The sequence below is a fragment of the Leiobunum rupestre genome, chromosome 3, assembly GCF_980474605.1.
Source record: "Leiobunum rupestre chromosome 3, qqLeiRupe1.1.hap1, whole genome shotgun sequence".
Taxonomy (NCBI): domain Eukaryota; kingdom Metazoa; phylum Arthropoda; class Arachnida; order Opiliones; family Sclerosomatidae; genus Leiobunum; species Leiobunum rupestre.
In genome coordinates this window covers 2936482-2956726 of record NC_143386.1, presented here as the reverse complement: position 1 = coordinate 2956726, position 20245 = coordinate 2936482, and the positions used below count along the sequence as shown (strand labels likewise).

Below are 20245 nucleotides of genomic sequence, written 5' to 3'. Positions count from 1 at the left end.
TTCTGATGACTAATGTAGTGAAGAATTAATTGCAGCTAGTCATTCTGAAGGTTTTGAAGCTGCAGCTAATCAGTGTGAAGGCTCTACACAATCTTAAAACGCAAGCTAATTCAGGGGAAATAAATATAAATTTTCACCATCATGGAAAACAGTGCATCCCTTTTTGGAGTACAGCAAATATGATAACCTCATGAACCGTAAAATATGCAGAAGAATAGATAAATTGTCTATTTGGGAAGCTAGCCGACTTTAGCGGCTAATTATTATAAGAAATAATAGCCGGAACATATGTAATTACACAAATTGTAATAAGTACTATATTTTATAATATTTTTTGATTTCTTGTTAAGATTGCACCGGTATTTGTATTCTCAATAAAATTAGAATGCTAATTGAAATTAAGCCTTGGCCATTAATTTGTTTTCTTTCCACAGCGGCATGCGGCACAGCCAGCGTCGTTTTTGTCTGTGATCTTAATGCGGTATTACACATCCAGAAATACATGAACCGAAATTATCAGCGAGCAAATTTTACTCGGACGGCAATTTCTCCGTGCGACAGGGGAGGGTCGAATAGCGAGGCCTTGTTAATTTCCTGCCTCCCGCGACTACAGCAGCCTTGGAAATTAATTGCTCAGACCAATTTATTAATTGCTCAGACCAGTTTATTTATTTAAAATTTGGGGGGTCACTGGTCACCGTGTCCAGTTTATTAATTCGAAATAATAACAAAAAATAGAAGGTGACCAGTTTAAAAATTCGAAATAATATAAAATATTAAAAATAATAGGAGATGACCAGTTTATTAATTCAAGGTTTCTATCAATTTTGATTTCCCTATACACCGGATTTCTATGTACCGCGACTACGCGTACTACCGCCGCGACCGCACGTCGAGGCTTTATGCAGAGTCGAACCCCCTGTGCTCTCAAAGACTCAATCCTCTAGTTCCCTTTCCCCCGAGTACGGTAGGCTACGCGGTAACGGACCGGGGACTCTGGAGCTACGGGGCCTAGAGTAGAGAGAGAGAATACGGTAAATTACGAGGGTCTTCTAGGCTATGGCAGTAGTTTTAGGTGAGATAGTACTATATTGTGCTATTCTTGTGATACTCGCAAAATAAAGTTAACTATTTTGAATACGTGTAAAATTAATGATACCAACGTAATCTAACATGTAGTATAGGTTTTTTAGGCTTATAAAATGACATTAGAACATTTTATATGAGACCAGATTAATAATTCATAAGCTAGGGGTCACTGGCCACAAGGACCAGTTTAATAATTCATAATCTAAGGGGTCACTGGTCATAAGGACCAATTAAAAAAATTGCTTATTTCCAAGGCTGGACTACAGGGAAAATTTCGAATGCACCACGGGTAACTAGACCGCCATCTAGTGAGGCTAAGAGAAATTATTTCATCGAAGAAAATCGTGAGAAACGTGGTCTGCAAACCTAGGCTTAGCCGTGTTTTGTTATTGATAGAGGTCAGTGGAAGCGAGGAGCAACAAACACAAGGAGAACGCAGCTAGCCTTTAAACACGAAGGGTTGTGTACGAATTTCATTGGACGAGCGTCACGAGCCTTTACGCTGAACGTTTTACGGGCGGGGGGGGGGAGACAATTTCCGAATTTTCCCCTTCCGACGGCAGAAGGCGCTAAAGCGTCTAGCCCAAAGACTATATAAGCTATAGCTTATATAGTCTTTGGTCTAGCCAATGAAAAACGTACACAAGAAAATCCACGACTTTTGACGGGTTGCGTTCTCCTTGTGTGTTTGTTGCTCCTAGGTGGAAGGCGGTAGCTGCAGCAGCTGTCCAAAATGGAAAAAGTAGATGAATTAAACACCTTTTTAACTCATCTTACTAGACTATTTATGTATGAAAGAACAGAAAAATACGTTAGTTTCATTAGAATCAGAAAATATTCAGAATTATTTAATGGAGCTACTTAAGATATATGAAACCCAGATAAAAATATTTAGGCTTACAGTAGCAAAGAAACAGAAGGCCACGGAAGAAGAAGAAACTAAATAAACTACGAGAAAATAACTAGTAGAAATAAGAAAAAATATTTCGTTTACGAATAAGGCTACCTTTACGTTGCTATTCAGTTTTATATTTAAAATAAAACAAGTGCAATTATTTTAACAAAATAATACAAATATTTATTGTGTATAATTCTTAACGTAGTCAGTTAGACTAGTTTTTGCCTGTCTTCCACTGACACATGATGCACTTCTAAATTTTCCCCAACCAGCATATTTTTTTTATCGAGAAAGTTTCGCTCGGCAGTCGCCAGGTAGCGTATTCAAACCTTCGCCGCGGAGATGGGGAGGTTCTCTTTTCGAGGAGGGGAAGATGGTACGCGGCCACTAAGGTGGGGGAAAACGGGGAACTTGCCTCCCGTGTTAGAGGAATAGGACGCTGATAATTTCGGTTCATGTATTTCTGATACATCTAAAGTACAAATCCCGGCAAAAGTAGAGTACATAAGTATATGTATTTGTACCCCGCTGCTCCGCCTTAAGCACTACAGCGGCCACCCAAAACAACCAGCCCCGGACAAAAGTGCGCTTTGCGAAACAACGTTCGGCCAGTGAGACAGCCATTTTGACCGCCTCACATATAGCAAACAAACGCCCTCATCACGGCCCAACAAAAGGCGACACCATGGGCTGCCCGAGACCCACCCTCGCACAGCTGAGGACTAGAGTGGCTTCCTCTTCCACTGCAAACTACCCTCCTTAGTAGGTCACAGAATGACGAGTGTGGAACACCCATGAGGTTCCAGTGACCCAGCGCCCCGATCACATGACCTTGAGAGCCGGGTATGGAGCCCCCCACAGGCTCCAGTGACCCCATCACACCACTCGATAGGGACAGTGGGGAAAAATAGAGTACAGCACCCCCATCTTGTTTTTTAATTTAGGCGGATACGATAGAGTTTGTCACGTAGATAGCGTGGGTATTTTTTTTATCTTGGCCGCAAATGATTATTTATTTTTTTAATTTAATTTAAAAATTTAATTTGTTTTGGGTATTTTCACGTTTTTTATCTTGTTTTTAAATTATTTTAGGCGGATACGATAGAGTTTTTTGGCCGCAAATGATTATTTAATTTTTTAATTTAATTTAAAAAATTGAACCTCTTTGGGTTTTTCAGCCCTTGGTATTCCGGTAGTTTGTTAAAACAAATTATTTCCAAGTGGTATGAAGGTTGTTTGAAGAAAAAAAATTCCATGTGGTATTCCGGTTGTTGTTCAATAAATTACAAGTTTTCTTAATTTTGGGAATTTTGGGCTATTTCTAGCTGTGCTGCCTTTTTATGGCCGCAACTGCTTGGGCCTTTTCACGTTTTTTTTGTATTATTTTCGTCGTGTGTTCGCCGACACTTGCAGTTTTGGTAGCCTACACCACGTGTTGTTCACTTTTAATAATTGCCATGTGATATTGCGTTACTTTCTTGCTGTTCTTTGCGTTGTTGATTCGCATGATTTTGGGTTGAAATTCTTTTCGTCATGTGTTCGCCGACACCAGACTGTATAAGTATTGGCGCCTGACGGCGCCGCACCTAAGCTACGCTCTCGTGCTGGGGGCGCGCGGCGCCACCCCAGCCCCATACAAAAAAAAACGATGGGCCTTCTATAACGCAACCTAGAGGACAGTACCTAAGCATACCCTACCAAGTATTGTCGGGCGTGAAAAAATTGGAGCGTATATCGCAAGACCAAGGGCAAAGTGGGGTTGCGGCCATAAAAAGGCAGCACAGCTAGAAATAGCTCAAAATTCCCAAAATTAAGAAAACTACTTGGAAATAATTTGTTTTAACAAACTACCGGAATACCAAGGGCTGAAAAACACGTGGTGTCGTCGAACACAAGACGAAAATAATAAACACAAAAAAAACTGTAAAATACCCAAAGAGGTACAATTTTTAAAATTAAATAAAAAAATTAAATAATCATTGGCGGCCAAAATAAAAAATACCCAAGCTATCTACGTAACAAACTCTATCGTACCCGCCTAAAATAATTAAAAAACAAGATAAAAACGTGAAAATACCCAAAAAAATTAAAATTTTTAAATTAAATTAAAAAATTAAATAATCATTTGCGGCCAAATTTAAAATACCCACGCTATCTACGTCACAAACTCTATCGTATCCGCCTAAAATAATTAAAAAACAAGATGAGGTTGCTGTACGCTACTTCAGGCCCTCAAGGGGTCGGAGTGTGCAATAACTGGTGGCTTTACCGGGGAGTCGGGGTCCGGCTCTTGTAACCCGTACGGGCGGTGGCGCACTGGGAGATGTTAGCTCCGTCCTAAGGGTCCTATCTCCAACCTCCGACTTCGGTCAGGTGTGGGCTGGATACTGGGCTTCGGCCCAGGCTAATGGAGAGGGGCCGGGCAAACTGGCCGCCTCGGCGGATTGGGTTGCCTGCTGTGGGGCTGCGGGCCTCCGTATGAGGGCGCAGCGGACCCATCTCCCGGCCTTTTGGGTCACGCCGGGATCTCCGGTGCCAACTGGGCCGGGTTATGCGGGCTGCTGCGTGCCTGCCGTTCCCCTTTAGGCGCTCTCTCCAAAGGGCTTGGCTCCCTGCCTTTGTAGGTGGGGTGTCGGCCGGAGTTGCTAGAGCATCCGTTCTCTATCCCACTGCTGTGTGCGAAGTGGCGGGCTGGTCGTCCCATTGTTGCACCTTCTGCTGGGTTGAGCGGCTTGCGTCGAGGGTGCGACCATCAGTAGTGGGGTGCTGCTACCCATGCTGGTTTTGTCACCTGTTCGGGCTTGTGGACGCTGGCGTAGGGCATTCTGATGATAGGCCTCCGCTGGTGTGGTTTCTTGATTTTACCGGTACAGCGGGCTATAAATTCTGACAACATGTACGCTACTTCACCCCAAATCCCTAATTCAGCAACATGGTAACAAATTGGACTATCAAGGATTGCCCATCAAAAAAGCAAAAAAGAAAAAGAGTAGAAAATGAGCCCAAAGATGAAGAAATAAGTTATCATAGAGTAAGTAAAAATGAATCTCTAAGGTAGAAGTGGGAAGAAGCCATTTCAGGTTCATTATCAAAGATGCAAGGCTTTGCAGTTTACATTTCAGTGAACATGACTACAGTATTAGCACTGGTAAAAGGAAAATACTTTTCCCAACTGCTGTTTGTAAGAAATCTATAAATGAAAATGTACTTCAAACCAAACTCATAAAAATGTAAATACTAGCTAACCAAACTCCTAAAAATGTAAATACTAGCTAACCAAACTCCTAAAAATGTAAATACTAGCTAACCAAACTCCTAAAAATGTAAATACTAGCTAACCAAACTCCTAAAAATGTAAATACTAGCTAACCAAACTCCTAAAAATGTAAATACTAGCTAACCAAACTCCTAAAAATGTTAATGTACTAGCCAACCAAACTCCTAAAAACCAAAATGTACTAGCAAACCAAACTCCTAAAATTTGTCCCAAAAGGACCACTATTAGACCTTGGTTTATTCTGTTATATTTGGTGCGCTTATATCATTTCGACGTTTAAGGTTAAAAATATAAATGGCTTTATTGATATAAAAGAATATTACATGACAAAGTTACAAAAATATATCGAGACTGCTTACTGCGTAGTCTCTCAAACAACGTTTTTATTTGTATTTTATATATCGGTAAACAGATGTCGCTACCATCGCTAGTTAAAATGTCTACGAATTCACTCCTAACACTCCTCCTGGATCTATGATCCCTATTCTTCTATGATGTTTGTGCATTCGTGGACTCGGCAGTACTTTAGTTAACTGGTCGGCAATGTTCAGTTCTGAACTAACGTATTTCAATCTGGGTTTCAATCAATTCTCGTATATAGAAACACCTTAAGTCTATGTGTTTAGACCTGTCCGACGTAGTTAGATTTTCGGCTAGTTACATTGCACCTTGGTTATCGATGTTAACTTCCAAGTTACTTCCTAAGAATTCGTCCTGACCAATTTCTTGTAAAAGATTTCGTATCCATGTACATTCTTTTCCACATTCACTCAAAGCAACGAACTCCGCTTCGACAGTGCTCAGTGCTGTACATCTCTGCTTCTTGCTTGACCAACTAACAGCTGCTACTCCTACTTTAATGATGTATCCGCTAAATGATCGTCTGTCGATAATATCCGATCCCCAATCTGAGTCTGTGTATACTTCTATTTTCTTTTGACTCTTCTGGTAATGCAATGCTAATGATTTGGCACCATTGAGGTATCGCAAAACGTGTTGCATCCCGGTCCAGTGTTCTGTGGAAGGGTTTTGATTGAATTGGCTTAAGTAGCCAGTGGCGAACGACAAATCTGGACGTGTATGAGTGGCCAAATACCACAGACTTCCAATCGCGTGTCTTTTTCTTCACTCAGTTCTTGGCCATTTTCGCAGCTTTTTATTTTACTCCTAGACACAGCGGTGTAGCTACGCTTTTAGAGCTTAGCATATTCATATTCTTTAGTAGCTCAGTTGCGTATAGGGTTTGGTCCTAAATAATAGAGTCTTCAATCCTTCTCACCCTGATTGATGGAATGTGTCTCGCATCCCCTAGGTTTTTTGACTTCAAACTGACCGTTAAAAGCTTTCTTTAGGTTTTCAATTTCTTCTAGTTTTCCGTATAGTACTAAATCGTCCATATAGGTGGTGACTATAAGTTCTCTATTTGTGCAATAATATAAGCATGGATCCGCTCGAGATCTTTGTAGCCCTTGATGTAGTCCGTATATGCTCTTCTTCAATTTTAGAACGTAATCTTCTTCGTATAGGTTCGGTTTTGTAGGAATATTAGGGAATGTGTTTCTCAGTTCATCGCACAGTTCGCGAAAATTCTCGGGTATTTCGACGTAAGCCTCTTCGTCAATATCCGCGTTTAGATACGCTGCTTTTATGTCTAAATGGTGTATGGCCCAATTTTTCTCTGCAGCTATCCTAACATGTGTACTTCTGAATTAAGGGCTTCAAAAGTCGCATGATGACTTAGGCCTAAGGCGGTGCCTTGGGTATTAGCCTAGCTGATTATTATTATTATTATATCTCGTGTAATCATTTATAAATGTGACGAAATATTTACTACCACCTTTAGAAATCGGCGTTATAGGTCCCACCACGTCGGAGTGTATTAGTCTCAGAGCTTCCGTCTCTCTCGTTAGACTTTGTTTTGGAAACGGTTTTGTTTTAATTTTACCCAGCATACAGACTTCGCAGTTGCCTTCCTACGACTCTTCATCAATTTCTACAGATATTGTGTTTTTGGTGCCAAGCTCTCGAACCGCAGCCATATGTAGATGACCCAACCGTTTGTGCCATAGGTCTTCTGATTTTGGCTTAGCGTTAGTCAACAATGTTTTGTGTGGCTTTGTATTGTTCTCTTCTCTGAAATAATACAGGCTGTCTTCTTTCTTTCCTGTGGCGATGACGTCACCATGTTTAGCGATTGTAGCCTCTTGGTTGCTAAGTGAAACATTGAGCCCTTTTTCCGTGATTTGTGACGCGGATAATAGGTTTCCTCCCAAATCTGGTACATATAGCGTGTCACGTAAGGTTAACATCCAACCTCCACATTCTTGGTCTAGTACAATGCGAACGCTTCCTTTTCCTGTACTTTTTAAAGTTCCTCCACCCGCTACTTCAATGTCAGTTTCGAGGTCATTAAAAGAAAAAAAATTAGCACGGTATGACGTCATATGGTCCGTTGCCCCACTGTCCATTATCCATATGTCATCAGAATTAGTTTCCCTATTTTTCTATCTTGTAGCTTTCAATGCCATGTGATGTATCGCAGCTCTGGTAGCTGGAGTATTAACTTTCGCTTTTGCGGCAGAGTGTGTTTTTCCTGTGACCTTTTCGTCTGCATTTTTCTTCATATCAGATGATCTCTTCAGATCAGTTTCATCGTATAGGCAATCTTTAGCAAATATGGCCGAACTCTAAGCATGTGTAACAGCGACGTTTTGAGAAATCAATCGTGTAACTCTTCTCTTTTACATTATCTCTGGAGGTGTCTTTCTCGTCTGTATTTCTTCTTGAAGAGCCTCCTCTATATCGTCCTCGATTAAAGCCTCTACTCCTTCCTCTAGAAAATGACCGAGTCGTCAATGCTTTATTTTCCCTTTCATATTCGCTTTCTTTGGAAAAATGTAACCGCCTCTCTTCTTCCAAAAGTTTGGCTTTCAGCGACGCCATGTTCAAATCATTTCTGTCTATTCGAAGGCTTCTTGATAGAAATACGTACTCTTGGGGAAGTCCCAAAATAGCAAACCCTGCTAAAACCTTGTCTTCAAACTCAAAGCCTGCACCCTTCACTTTATGGTATAGACTATTCCGTCTCGTTAGATAATCACCTACTGATTCAGATTGCTTCTTTTCCATCATCACGAAATCCTTCAATATCAACAACCCGTGCCAAGTGTCATACTTGGCGTGAATATCTTTTAATTTATCCCATATTTCCTTCGATGTTTTGCAATCGACGATGTCATCCAAACTCTCATTGTTCACTATCATGTAGAAGATCGACTTGGCCTTATGATCTGTCGCTCTTTTTGCAGCAGACGGTGTTCTACCGTAACCAGGATTTATCGCAGCCCAGCAGTTTTTGACATCTAATAGACCTTGTGCCCTCATGCACCAATGCCGATAGTTTTCCGAGTTTAGTTTTTCTAATTTATATTCATCACTCATTTTGAATAAACCTCGATAAAAAAGATTTTTGAAAATCTTACGCTTGCTTTACGGATTCTCTTTATCAATTAGTTTCTCCACTTCCTATCGCTTAGGGCACGTGTCTATGTTTTGATTTTTGTCTTCTATCTTCACTTTCGGTCTTACCTACATGTAGTAAGCCTTGTCACGTCAAAATATTTACGCTTATTCTTCGTAGCGCAGTGGAAGCGTGTAATTTCGTCTTATTTACACACTGAAACTGGCGTATTGGGCTCATAACCTGTTATATTTGGTGCGCTTATATCATATCGACGTTTAAGGTTAAAAATACAAATGGGTTTATTGATATAAAAGAATATTATATGACAAAGTTACAAAAATATATCGAGACTGCTTACTGCGTAGTCTCTCAAACAACGTTTTTATTTGTATTTTATATATCGGAAAACAGATGTCGCTACCATCGCTAGTGGCGCACATTTCAAAGTTAAAATGTCTTCAAATTAACTCCTAACATATTCCTATTGATTTAAACAGCAGTTTACTAGTCAGAGATAACAATGTAGAAAAGATTACTGAAGTAAATGTACAAACTGAAGATTTACAATGTAGTTCTACTGTAAGGGACTAATTTAACTAAGGCAAATAAGTTAAACAAAATTATTACAAATCAAAACCCTTTTAATATCTCTCACCAAAATTAATGGTCTAGGTGTTGTCACTAGAGGCGGCCTTCCTGTAATTGACACTTTAATGGTCTGACCCCAAACAACCTTTTGTCTACCTCCAATCTCTCTCTCCAACCTCTCTTCAATCAGGCCGACTGTCTGCTATTTATAGCTAATGGGTAGCGCCACCAGTGGCTGGTAGTCGGGAATTAGGCCTTACACTACTAGTGGCCAGATTCTAGTTATAGTACTAACAAAACCACAACACCACCTAGTCAAATTTCAAACACAAATTCTATCTTCTCGGGCGTAAAGAAAAAATCACGAAAGAGACTATTCCTTGAAGGAAATATAAACAACCAAGATATCAATCTTAAGTCCAGCAACCCAAAAGAAAATAAAAGTAAAAGAAGATTTTTGTTCTCCCAGAGTTTTACAAGATCAGAAAATGATTGTAAAAGACATTCGTGATGTTTACTTAGATAAAAGTTGTGGAGATATTAATATATTGGGCGATACCATTTCTCTGGATGTAATACCTGATGTACGCTTTGATAACACTATAGGTTCAGTTTCAGAAAAATTACATACTATAGGATCAGTTCAAGAAAAATCTGAAAGTACGAGCAATAAGAGGTTATCATACAAGAAACCTACATTATCAACTAGAAAAAAAGGAAGAATAATATCCAAACTAAGGAACAAATTAAGCAAGGCAGGTAGAAATATTTAAACTCAGAAATCTGAGATGAATGAACTTAAAAAAGCAGCTAAAACGGCGTTGTTTCTCAAACCGTTAAAATCAGTGAAGCTGCTGATAGTGGGAATTTAAAAGCAAAGTTTTTATTGGAACAAATTTACGCCTTCTCTTATCTAGAGTCAACTTTAAGAATGTTCTGTGTGGAATCAAAAATCTCCAAGAGCGTACCGTAATTTGAGAGATTTAACAGTTTTGCATCTTCCTCATCCAAAAACACTAAAAAAATGTTAGGACAAGTCACTGGTGAAAGTGGGGTTTCATCTTTGGTGAAAGCCAGGCTAAGAGCTGATTTTAAGAAAACAAAAAATGTGCAAGAAAGAATGGGCTCATTAATAACGGATGAGATGTCTATAAAATTTAAATTAATCTACGACAAACAACTGGGGTGAAGTGAACTACAGCGGCCTCATGGAATTTTTTATTCATTTTGGTTGCACCTGATGCCGAGGGTATTTTTTATTTTGGCCGCAAATGATTATTTAATTTTTTTATTTAATTTAAAAAATTTCACACTTTTAGGCATTTTCACGTGTTTCGTTGTACTTATTTCCGTCGTGTGTCCTAATAATTTTCACGTGATATTCCGGTAGTTCATAAAATCAATTAAAGTTTTTGTTCATTTTTTAGGTGTTTTGTATCATTTGCGGCCCAAATAAAATAATTTCGTAATCTAAGCGTCAAGTGCTACATTATCCGCCAAAAAACCCAAAAACGGCTAATCCCCTAAAATTACTACTTTTTTAAAATTAAGTTAATTAAAAAATTATCATTTGCGGCCGAAAAAAAATAATTTCGTAATCTACGCGTCAAGTGCTACATTACCCGCCAAAAAAAATACATGAGGCCGATATTACCAGTGAAGAACTGGGCTGCCGTGCAAAGCAAAAAAGCATTAACGACCAAAACCAAAATGTGGAGAAATCCCGCGAAATTCAAACTTTCTTTGCCTTAAGATACCCCAACTTACTTCTTTCAAGTTTATATAGAAGACTTGGATTTTTCAACTCAAATTATATTCTGGTACTAAACAATTTACTGGCCAAACGATATTTCAGAAATATCATTAAAACCACCATGTCTTAAAACGCGAAAAAAATGCGTTTTGATTTGACTTTTAAAGAAAATAAACACATTAATGCGTTTTTGGTTTGAAAATAATGCAAAACCCTAAAATAATGCGTTTAGAAAAAGTCATTTCTCTAAGAACAAAAATTTTAAATTCGAAAATTAGTTCAAAATGGAATTTTACGTATAAAATAAGGAGAATTAAAACCAAAATCTGTAAATCGAAAATTTGGTAGTTAATGCTTTTGTGCTTTGTACGGCAGTGGGAATATCAGACAATTTAGCTACACATTTGCTATGTTTTATGTTTCAAGGACTATCTACCAATTACAGACTTCCAATTGCTTATTTTTTACGGCCAAATTAGATGGAGAAGCATTGTATAAACTATCATGTCGGGTTGTAAAAGAAGTCGAAGCGGCAGGCATTATAGTCGTTCGCTTTTTTACTGATAATGCCAAAACTAATGTAGCAGCATTCAAGAAACTTGGAGATGAAGTTTTAAAACCAGAAGTTAAATATTCTAATGATCTGGAACGAAAGATGTTTCTGGCTTTCGACCAGAGCCACGTTTATAAAAATCTTAGATCCTAGTTTCTTGAACGAGATATGCTTTACTATGGAGTATGGAGTATTTCATCAAAATACGTCAGACGATTGTATCACCTCCAGAAGGACAGTGTCATAAAGCCAGTTAGATGTCTCACAAGGAAACACGTGTATCCAACCAATATAGAAAAAAATGAATGTCAGACAAGCTGTTGATGTTTTTTCACAACCTGTAACAGGCAACAGCAGCTCAAAACCATCATTAAATTGAGATATTGCAACCAAGACGAACTTGGACACTTAGAAGGAACCATATATGTGATGGAGCAGTTGAGAAAGTGGTATAAAATCCACAGTGTCTATAGTGTCAAGGAAGGAATTTTTCGTCGAAATCAAATTAAGCTCCCTTTTATGAATGTTTGTGATGAAAGGCTAGAACGGTTAATGGACTATTATCTTCCTTTTCTTGAGCATGTACAGGAAACTGCCAGAGAAAAAATGGAAAAATTCAGCCAAGAAACGTTTGAAGCTGTGACAATCACCTCAAAATCAACGGTTCTTCTCGTTAGATATTTATTGGAGTTAGGGTTCTACTATGTATTGACTAGTAAAACATCTAGTGACTCCATTGAAATGTTTTTCAGTCACGTAAGGCAGAGGGGGGGCTATAATGACATGATGGATGCTCACGCTTGCATTAAAGCTATATAAAATACCTTAAAAATTGGTATAATAGAGTAGTAGCACTCTGTAGCCTTGGCCATGGCCGCCATTTTGGTCGCAATTTTTTTATCTACAGGAAAGAGCATGGGTGACGTACTAGGACGTCACAGAGCCATTACTCTATAAAGCCCTTGAGATTTGGAAATGTGATAGTAGAAACAGCTGTTGATAACACAATGGATTTGGTTAATTAATAAGAAGAAAAGCATTGAAAATATAATGCCTCTTTGTCAAAACAATCTCTCGGAAACAGCTTTAATAGCAAATGGAATTAAAAATGTGCCAGCTTCCATTATGGCGATAATTCAAAGAATTGGTACCATTACTCTTCACCATAGTTGTCCTGTTTCTTTGCGAAATACCACAGTGACTATGGTCGCTGGCTACATAATAAAAATTTCGGAAGAAACCCGTACGTGTGAAAAATGTCTTGAGAAACTGTACCGGCCAAAGTCTGCAGCATCAATTTACCAACTGATAATTTCCCAAGATTATGGAGGGTTGAGATACCCTAGCAACTTTCTGGTCAATTTGTTGTGTATAGTTGTAGATTTTGAAAAACATGCAATGCCATATCTGCCTCGCCAAAAGTCCTTGTTAATATTGAAACATATTATTATTATTATTATTAGTAGAAGTTGGGTGCTTTGGGTTAGACCCAACCTAGCACTTCGAGCAGAGGTCCAGTCTCCATTGTGCAGCCCCAGCCAATTAAACATGGAAAAGCCCAGTCTTAGAAACGAAGCGCAAGATTTGCTTCGCCGGGATGTTGGAAAGATCGCTCGTTTCCCACCTATACATACCATGGTACTCAAACCTTTGAGCCGCAGCCCGCATAAGAATCAAAGACACAAAGGACATGAGACGAAGTTTCCTCCTCTGCAAGGCATGCCCTGCACAAAGGAATCTCACTGATACCAATCAGTTGCAGATGTCTATTAAGCTGGCAGTGACCTAATAGTAGGCCCGTAACCACCTTTATACTACTCTTAGAGGGCGAAAGCAACTCAGTTGCTCTATTCATAGAAGGCCCAGGAATAAACTCCTTGGCCTGCCTCTGACCCTCCGTCTCAAGCCAAAGCCTGACCTGCTTCTCAGTCATAGCGCCATGCACATGGCTGCGAACCAGGCCATTGAGTATTGGAATAGCAGGTTCAGCACCTAAGAACCTAGCCTCCGCACCCTAATTGGCGAGAGTGTCGGCCATCTCATTGCCATGATGCCCCTTATGACCAGGCACCCAATATAGTTTAACCCTATTATGGGTGCCCAGTTCCGAAAGGAGATCCAAATAGCTAAGAACGAGCTTAGAAGTAATACTTAACTGATTAAGAGCCTTAAGAGCAGCCTGACTGTCCGAGAAAATCTGAATAGTTTTGCTCTGTTACTTCTTTTTAAGACAGAAGCCTACACAGAAAGAGATGGCTGAAATCTCAGCCTGAAAAACCGTAGCAAAAACACCAAGGCTCTCAGAGAAGCCAAACAATAGTCTGACAATAAATTCCAGCACCCACCCCTGAGTGAGTCTTGGAGCCATCCGTGAACCAAACAATTTCGCCCTTGGTTCCAAACACTGTGTCGCCAGACCAGTCTAAACGACTTGTAAAGTAAACACTAAACTGCTTTTCAAAGTGTATCTTTGTAGCCATGTTGTCAGAACCCATCAATAGGATCGGTAAGTGACCAGAATATTGCCGAAACAATTTGGTGTGGCTGCACTCCCAATTAGCAGGCCTCCACCAACCATAATGCAGTAACCCATGGGCACTCATAATTGAAACTTCCTCTATATAAAGATGAAGCGGTAGAATATTCAGGAGCACCTCCAGAGAAACGCTTGGGGCCGTTCTCATACCTCCTGTAATGCTGACACAGGCCAGCCTTTGCACAGTGCGTAGCTCAACCTGAATTGACTTAAGCACTACCCTCGGCCACCAAACCACTGCTGCATAGGTCAGCATAGGCCTGGTTATCATTGTATAGATCCAATACACAACCTTTGGGCAGAGACCCCATGACTTGCTTATGGTACCCCTTACTCTCCAGAATAACATTTTTGCCTTCCTGATACTGAGGTCAAGATGTGGCTTCCATGTTAGTCCTTGGAGGAGAGAAGTATTCTGGAGTAGAAAAGTCGGGTGCCACCTGCGGCTTTGTAAAATTCCCATCATGATCTTTTTGGTCGGACGTCATCAAGGCAGAATGATGGCAGATAAAGCTGACGTCCGACCAAAAACCGGTTTAACCGGGGTAGTCTGGGTAATTCTAACAGCAATAGGCGGGAAAGGATGCTCTTATTACCGCTATGGGATTTTCCACTCCAGAATAGTTCCCTCCTCCAAGGTTTGTCTACTATCTAGAATAACACCGAGGTATTTTACCTCAGTTGATTTGACCAGGATGGTCCCAAAGAAAGAAATATCATTGAACAAGTCCTGCACCTTCCTCCGAGTGAAAGGAATCAGGCTCGTCTTGCCAGGATTGACGGTGAGGCCAACATCCCTACACCAGCATTCCACAGAGATGAGAGCTTTTCTCATCATAGTCGAAATGGTTCCTGGGAACTTTCCAGTAATGATCACTGCGACATCGTCAGCATAACCAAAGCCGCGACAGCCATCCCTGTTTAGCCTCACCAAGAGTTCATACACAACCAGGCACCACAGCAGGGGTGAAAGAACACCACCCCTGAGGGCAGCCCCGGCTGGTGGTGACCCTTAGCGATTCGCCAAGCAGGGAAGCCGTCGCGACCCGATCAGTTAACATAGAGTCGATCAACTGAAGTAGGAATTCCGCTATTACCAGGAAAAAATCGTTATTTGGGAGGGTTCCTGAATGGACTCGATAACTTGAAACCGTTCATCGTTATTATTTTCACCATAACATTTCTGTAATAAATATGTTTCAACTGTAGGTATGGTAAAATTTCTAGTTCTTAGACTACATTTCTTTAGATAAAGAAAACCTATAGTTATATAAAGATTTTAAATAAGAATGAATATTTATCTAAATAATATTATAATTTAATCCTACTTATGGAATGAAACATTTTTCGGTATTGTTTTACTTGTTCAAAAGGTATTGCAATGCGTAAAAGCAGAAATTTGTACTAATTGTACCAAATAAAACTACTTCTTTTTAAGTAAAAAAATCACAAAAACTTAGGTAAAAATATTTATAATTAAATTTCCAAGTCATAAACGTACTACGCATTTTTCAAATTATCCGCTTAAGTTTTTGCGTCTGTTTTTAAACCCAATAAGCGTTAGGTGGCGCTTTACACGGGTACCACTGGAATACGGAACAACTGCCGGCTGTCTGCTAGTTATCACTCTCGTATATTTTTGGCAAATCAAACTCCGCGTAAGGTGTCTATTTCTTTATTATGTCTATGGCTACACTACACCGACTACTGAAATACCGCCGTTTTGGTTACAGTTTCCTCTTAAAAACCCAACAATCCGTCGAAAACTTCCCAGTTTAAAATTTAAACCAAATCCAACGGGGGCGCATCTCTGGAACTGGTTTTTCGAGAGAAAGTCGAAACGGCGCAGGAGACGGTATCAGTCTATCTCACCAGTGACGTCACTGGTTAGATTTCAAAATGAGCGAGTTACGGGGGTTCTTACGTTTGTCACTATATGTATGTCTTGTTAATGCGATCAGCTGGTAGCTGAAAATAGGGACGTTTTACAGTTTTTTTAACAGCCAGGTTTTTATACTTCTTTTTCGTTTGTATGCGCCACCTGGTGCTATGGTCTCAAACTAAACAGAGAATTATGGGAAATCACATTTTACCCAGTGTCCTTTGGAAATTTCCTACTATTATCGTCTGCTTATATTTATTTTGTTTTGTAAACTTGCGTGAAGTTGGTAGGATAATAATCTCGGTTTATTTCAATGGTTTTGAGAAAATTAAAAAGGAAAATACAGAAAACAAGTTAGGAAATAATTTGTAATCTATTCCTTATAGTTTGTGCCTATAAATTTTCACAAGAATTTAACATTTATAGTAACAATGTTCATTAGTAGTTAGGCCTTGGACATAATTTGAGGGGATTCTGAGCAAACATGGAAAATAAAAAGAAGTGAGTACCCAAATTGTTTTAATTAAAATCATTTAGTTCATGACACCATAACGTTTCAGTGTATATTTTTCCCCAATAGATTGGTTTCTTCAAATGATAAAATTGTTAAACCAAACATACCCAAGGGAAACTGGACAAAACAGTTGACAAAATTTCCAAAGGCTTTCAATGAACAAGCTATTATACAACACAAAGATAAACACAAGGCTGGAAAACATTACAGTAAAGGGTACAGAATGGCAAAATCAAATAAAGTTAGGAACATTGTCATACACTATGGCGACAGTCTTATTTGGGCGAAGGTACTCGTACAATCATCCTATACCCTGTCGAAAACGTATTACCCTGTTGTTTGGCTACGATACGATGGATCTGTGAGTGGAGGCTATTGCACTTGCAAATCAGGTGTTGGTGGTACCTGCTGTCACGTTATTGCGGTTCTATTTATAATTCTTGACAACCTGAACTGCGGTAACAATTTTATCATTGAAGACCATGAAAATGAAATAGAGAAGTCGTGCACTGACCAAAAATGTGAGTGGTCCAAACCCAAACTGAAATCTCAAAATGCAAATGAAACTCCAATAAGATTTTCCAGCCTATTTTTTGACAAACACGATCCCGACAAAAAGGAGAAAAACTACAGGCAACACCTAGCCAGAAGAAAGGAGAATTCAGCTTTGACTTTTGTAGAGGTGGAACCAGAGAATTTGAAACGTTTGGCCGAAGATTCAAGCTTAACACCGATGTTTTCTGACATTCTCAAAGCGCATAACTTTCAACCTGGTTTATCAAAAAAACCAATTACTTGCACCATACATTTACCTTCTGAAAAAGAAAATGAAGAGCGCCTTAAAGTTCCTCTGTATGAAATTGTGATAAAAGGATTTACAATTCAAGAACTAGAACTATTTACAGGATTATCATTGGATGAACTTAAAGTATCCATGTCAGATGCATGGGAATTAGAGGAAAAAACAAGACTACAATCAGGTACTAATTTATGGGAGAATGCCAGAATGGAACGAATCACCGCATCTCACTTTGGTCCAATATGTAGACTAAAAAAAGAAGTAAATGAAGCTCTTTTAAAGGCCGTAAAAAATGAAAAAGGAAAATTTTCTAGTCGATATATGATGGAAGGTCTGAAGTCAGAAGAACCAGCTTCACAAATGTTCGCAGCTGTACATAAAAATATCACCAGAATAATCATGGTGGGATTTTGTGTAAATCCAGGTTTGCCATTTCTTGGTGCCTCACCTGATCGTTTGATTTATGACAACGATATTAGCCAATGGGGCCTTATGGAAATTAAAACTTTAGCCAAAGCTAAAGAATTGGGTTTGACAATTAGAGAAGCAATTGTTCAGTTGAAACCAGTTTTTATTAGGGAACGCAATGGTATAATTGAATTTTCACGTACTCATAAGTACTATTATCAAATTATCGGGCAATTAGCAATTACATGTCTCAAATGGTGTGATGTTTTAGTATACTCAGGAAAAGATTTTTTTACAGAAAGAATTTATTTTGACCAACATTTATGGGAAAATGAAATGTTGCCAAAGGTCTCCAGTTTTTATTTTAATTATTTTTTGAAGAATAAAACTGGTTAGAATATGTTAATTAGGCAAAATGAGTTAACGTGAAAAAGTTCCTAATAATTTTAAAAACTTTCCCAATGATTTTAGTTCCTATGATTGTGTAAAATTTCAATTTACTTATTTTAAGCTTAGTCAAAAGTTTCTACGAGTACCTGATGTTAAAAAAATAACTGATATAGTTCTATAATATGAACTTTTCAATAAATGTTTTGCAATATTTTTAAATTTAATTTTTTATTTACCTTACATCTACACCCTAATCTATTTATCAAGCAAGGGATCTCCAATGAAGTTCACTAAATAACAGGAAATTTTCCAAATTTTATCGAGTTTATCATGCATGTTATTGGGAAACACAAATTTTAACAGTCGAAATGACTTTACCCTTCGTATAACTCTTTCAACGTGGATTCTCAAACTAGCAATGTTTCTTGTTTTAATTTCTTTTTCTAAACTTAACTGGTCCGCTCCATCTAAAAATGGGGGTATATTTAATGATACCCCTACTTCCTCCAACATTTCTTTAATAATGAATCCACGATCTGCCATGACCGAGTCTCCCTTTTCAAGTTTATCTAGAAGTCCAGAATGATAAGTAATTTCTTTATCAGAAATACGGCCAGGAGCTAGGTCTGACACAAAACTAATAAAACCGTTCGGAGTAATACCGATGAGTCCTTTTGCTGTGTTGTGTGATTTGTAGGTTGAGTATGTGTCACACTGTACCCGGAAATCTGAAGGGTTTTCAATGAAGAATTCCGTCGCGTCCAAAATAATTCGAGTGGTGGGATACTCTTGAAATGCTTGCGGCATGTACTTTAACACAATTTCTTTAGTGGGCCAAATTGGCACCTGGCTGAGAGTGTTTTCTAAGAAATCTACCCAGAATGTAAAAATTCGACTCACAGTTGCACAGCTGATACCGTAACGATAACCGAGATCAGTTTCAAGCAAACCTACACGCAACCTGCATAGTACAAGGAAAAGTTGATCAATCTCAGCAATCGAAAATGGTTTTCCGCTTCTGGAATTCTTCACATCCTTTAAGATATCAGCGTTACTACTTTTCACTTTCTCCCGAGCGTCAGCGTAGCCAGCCATCACAAATGAATAAAATGCCATGTATTTTTCTTTACTTTCAAAGCCGGTATAAAACTGCAACTTTTGTTCATCATCGATAATATTTAGGACACTGAAAGACTTATTTTTCGCTTTGTACACTTCAAACTCCATTTCAAGATTTATAAATTGTTTACATTTCTGAGTCAATTCATTTAGGGAGTCCTCGTTGGTTTTTTCAAGGGCTGCTACCTTCTCTTTAAGCTGACCATTTTCACATAATAGCTGTTTAATTTGCGCGTCTTTTTCATTAATAATTGCAGAGTAATGGTCCTTTATGGCATATGGGTGTTCATAGTGGGTGGTTGTACATTCGTTCTTTCTATTCGTTTGTAACGGTAATGTTTTTTCCACATTAATTACAATATTTGCTCCAAGAGACAGTGTTTCTTCCGGTGGTACAATGAGATAGCTATCTCCAGTCTGATCTGAAAATATTAAAAACAGGAGTGTTATAAATGGAACTGGATTATGGATAAAGCTAGTGGTCCACTAGAGACTTACGTAACTGTTTCAATGTGCATAAACTTTCTATGAACAAAGGTGAGGTTACAGTAACGAAACAGTTACGTAAACCTCTTGTGGAACATCAGCCCGAGTTAATTACTAACCTTTGAAATGCTTTAAAACAACATGTTCAAACGTTTTCCAAGGGAAATACCGAGGAAGAAAATCGTCATAACGTTTAGTTCCGGATACATTGAAGTGATATCCACAGATTTTGGTGGATGGTGATGGAATCCAATTTGAAAATTTACCTTTGAACTTGTACAAGGTTTTAAAATCATTAGGTGCAGATTGTATTCTGCTTATCCACTCTTTTTTTAATGCTTTGTCTCTTGGGAAAAGGTGAAAGCTTGCCTTGCAATTGTAGCTGGTTTTTCCACAACCAACTACGCAGCACCTTGCACCTCCCATTTTTGGAGTTTCTAAGCAACTGTTAATAATAACGGTTCCATTTAAAACTCACATTACAATAATA

At 38.8% G+C, this 20245-nt stretch overlaps 1 protein-coding gene across 1 annotated transcript; it reads right to left on the bottom strand.

Moving 5' to 3' along the window:
• Positions 1 to 18405: 18405 nt before the first annotated feature.
• LOC149949105 (uncharacterized) lies at positions 18406 to 18957 on the bottom strand. The gene has a single exon (XM_090169175.1). It carries the CDS (start codon positions 18955 to 18957, stop codon positions 18406 to 18408), a length of 552 nt encoding a protein of 183 aa, XP_090025301.1.
• Positions 18958 to 20245: the final 1288 nt, after the last annotated feature.

What these genes read in the sequence shown, in the direction of transcription:
- LOC149949105 (XM_090169175.1), bottom strand. Translation starts at nt 18,957, where the DNA reads ATGCCGCAAGCATTTCAAGAGTATCCCACCACTCGAATTATTTTGGAC.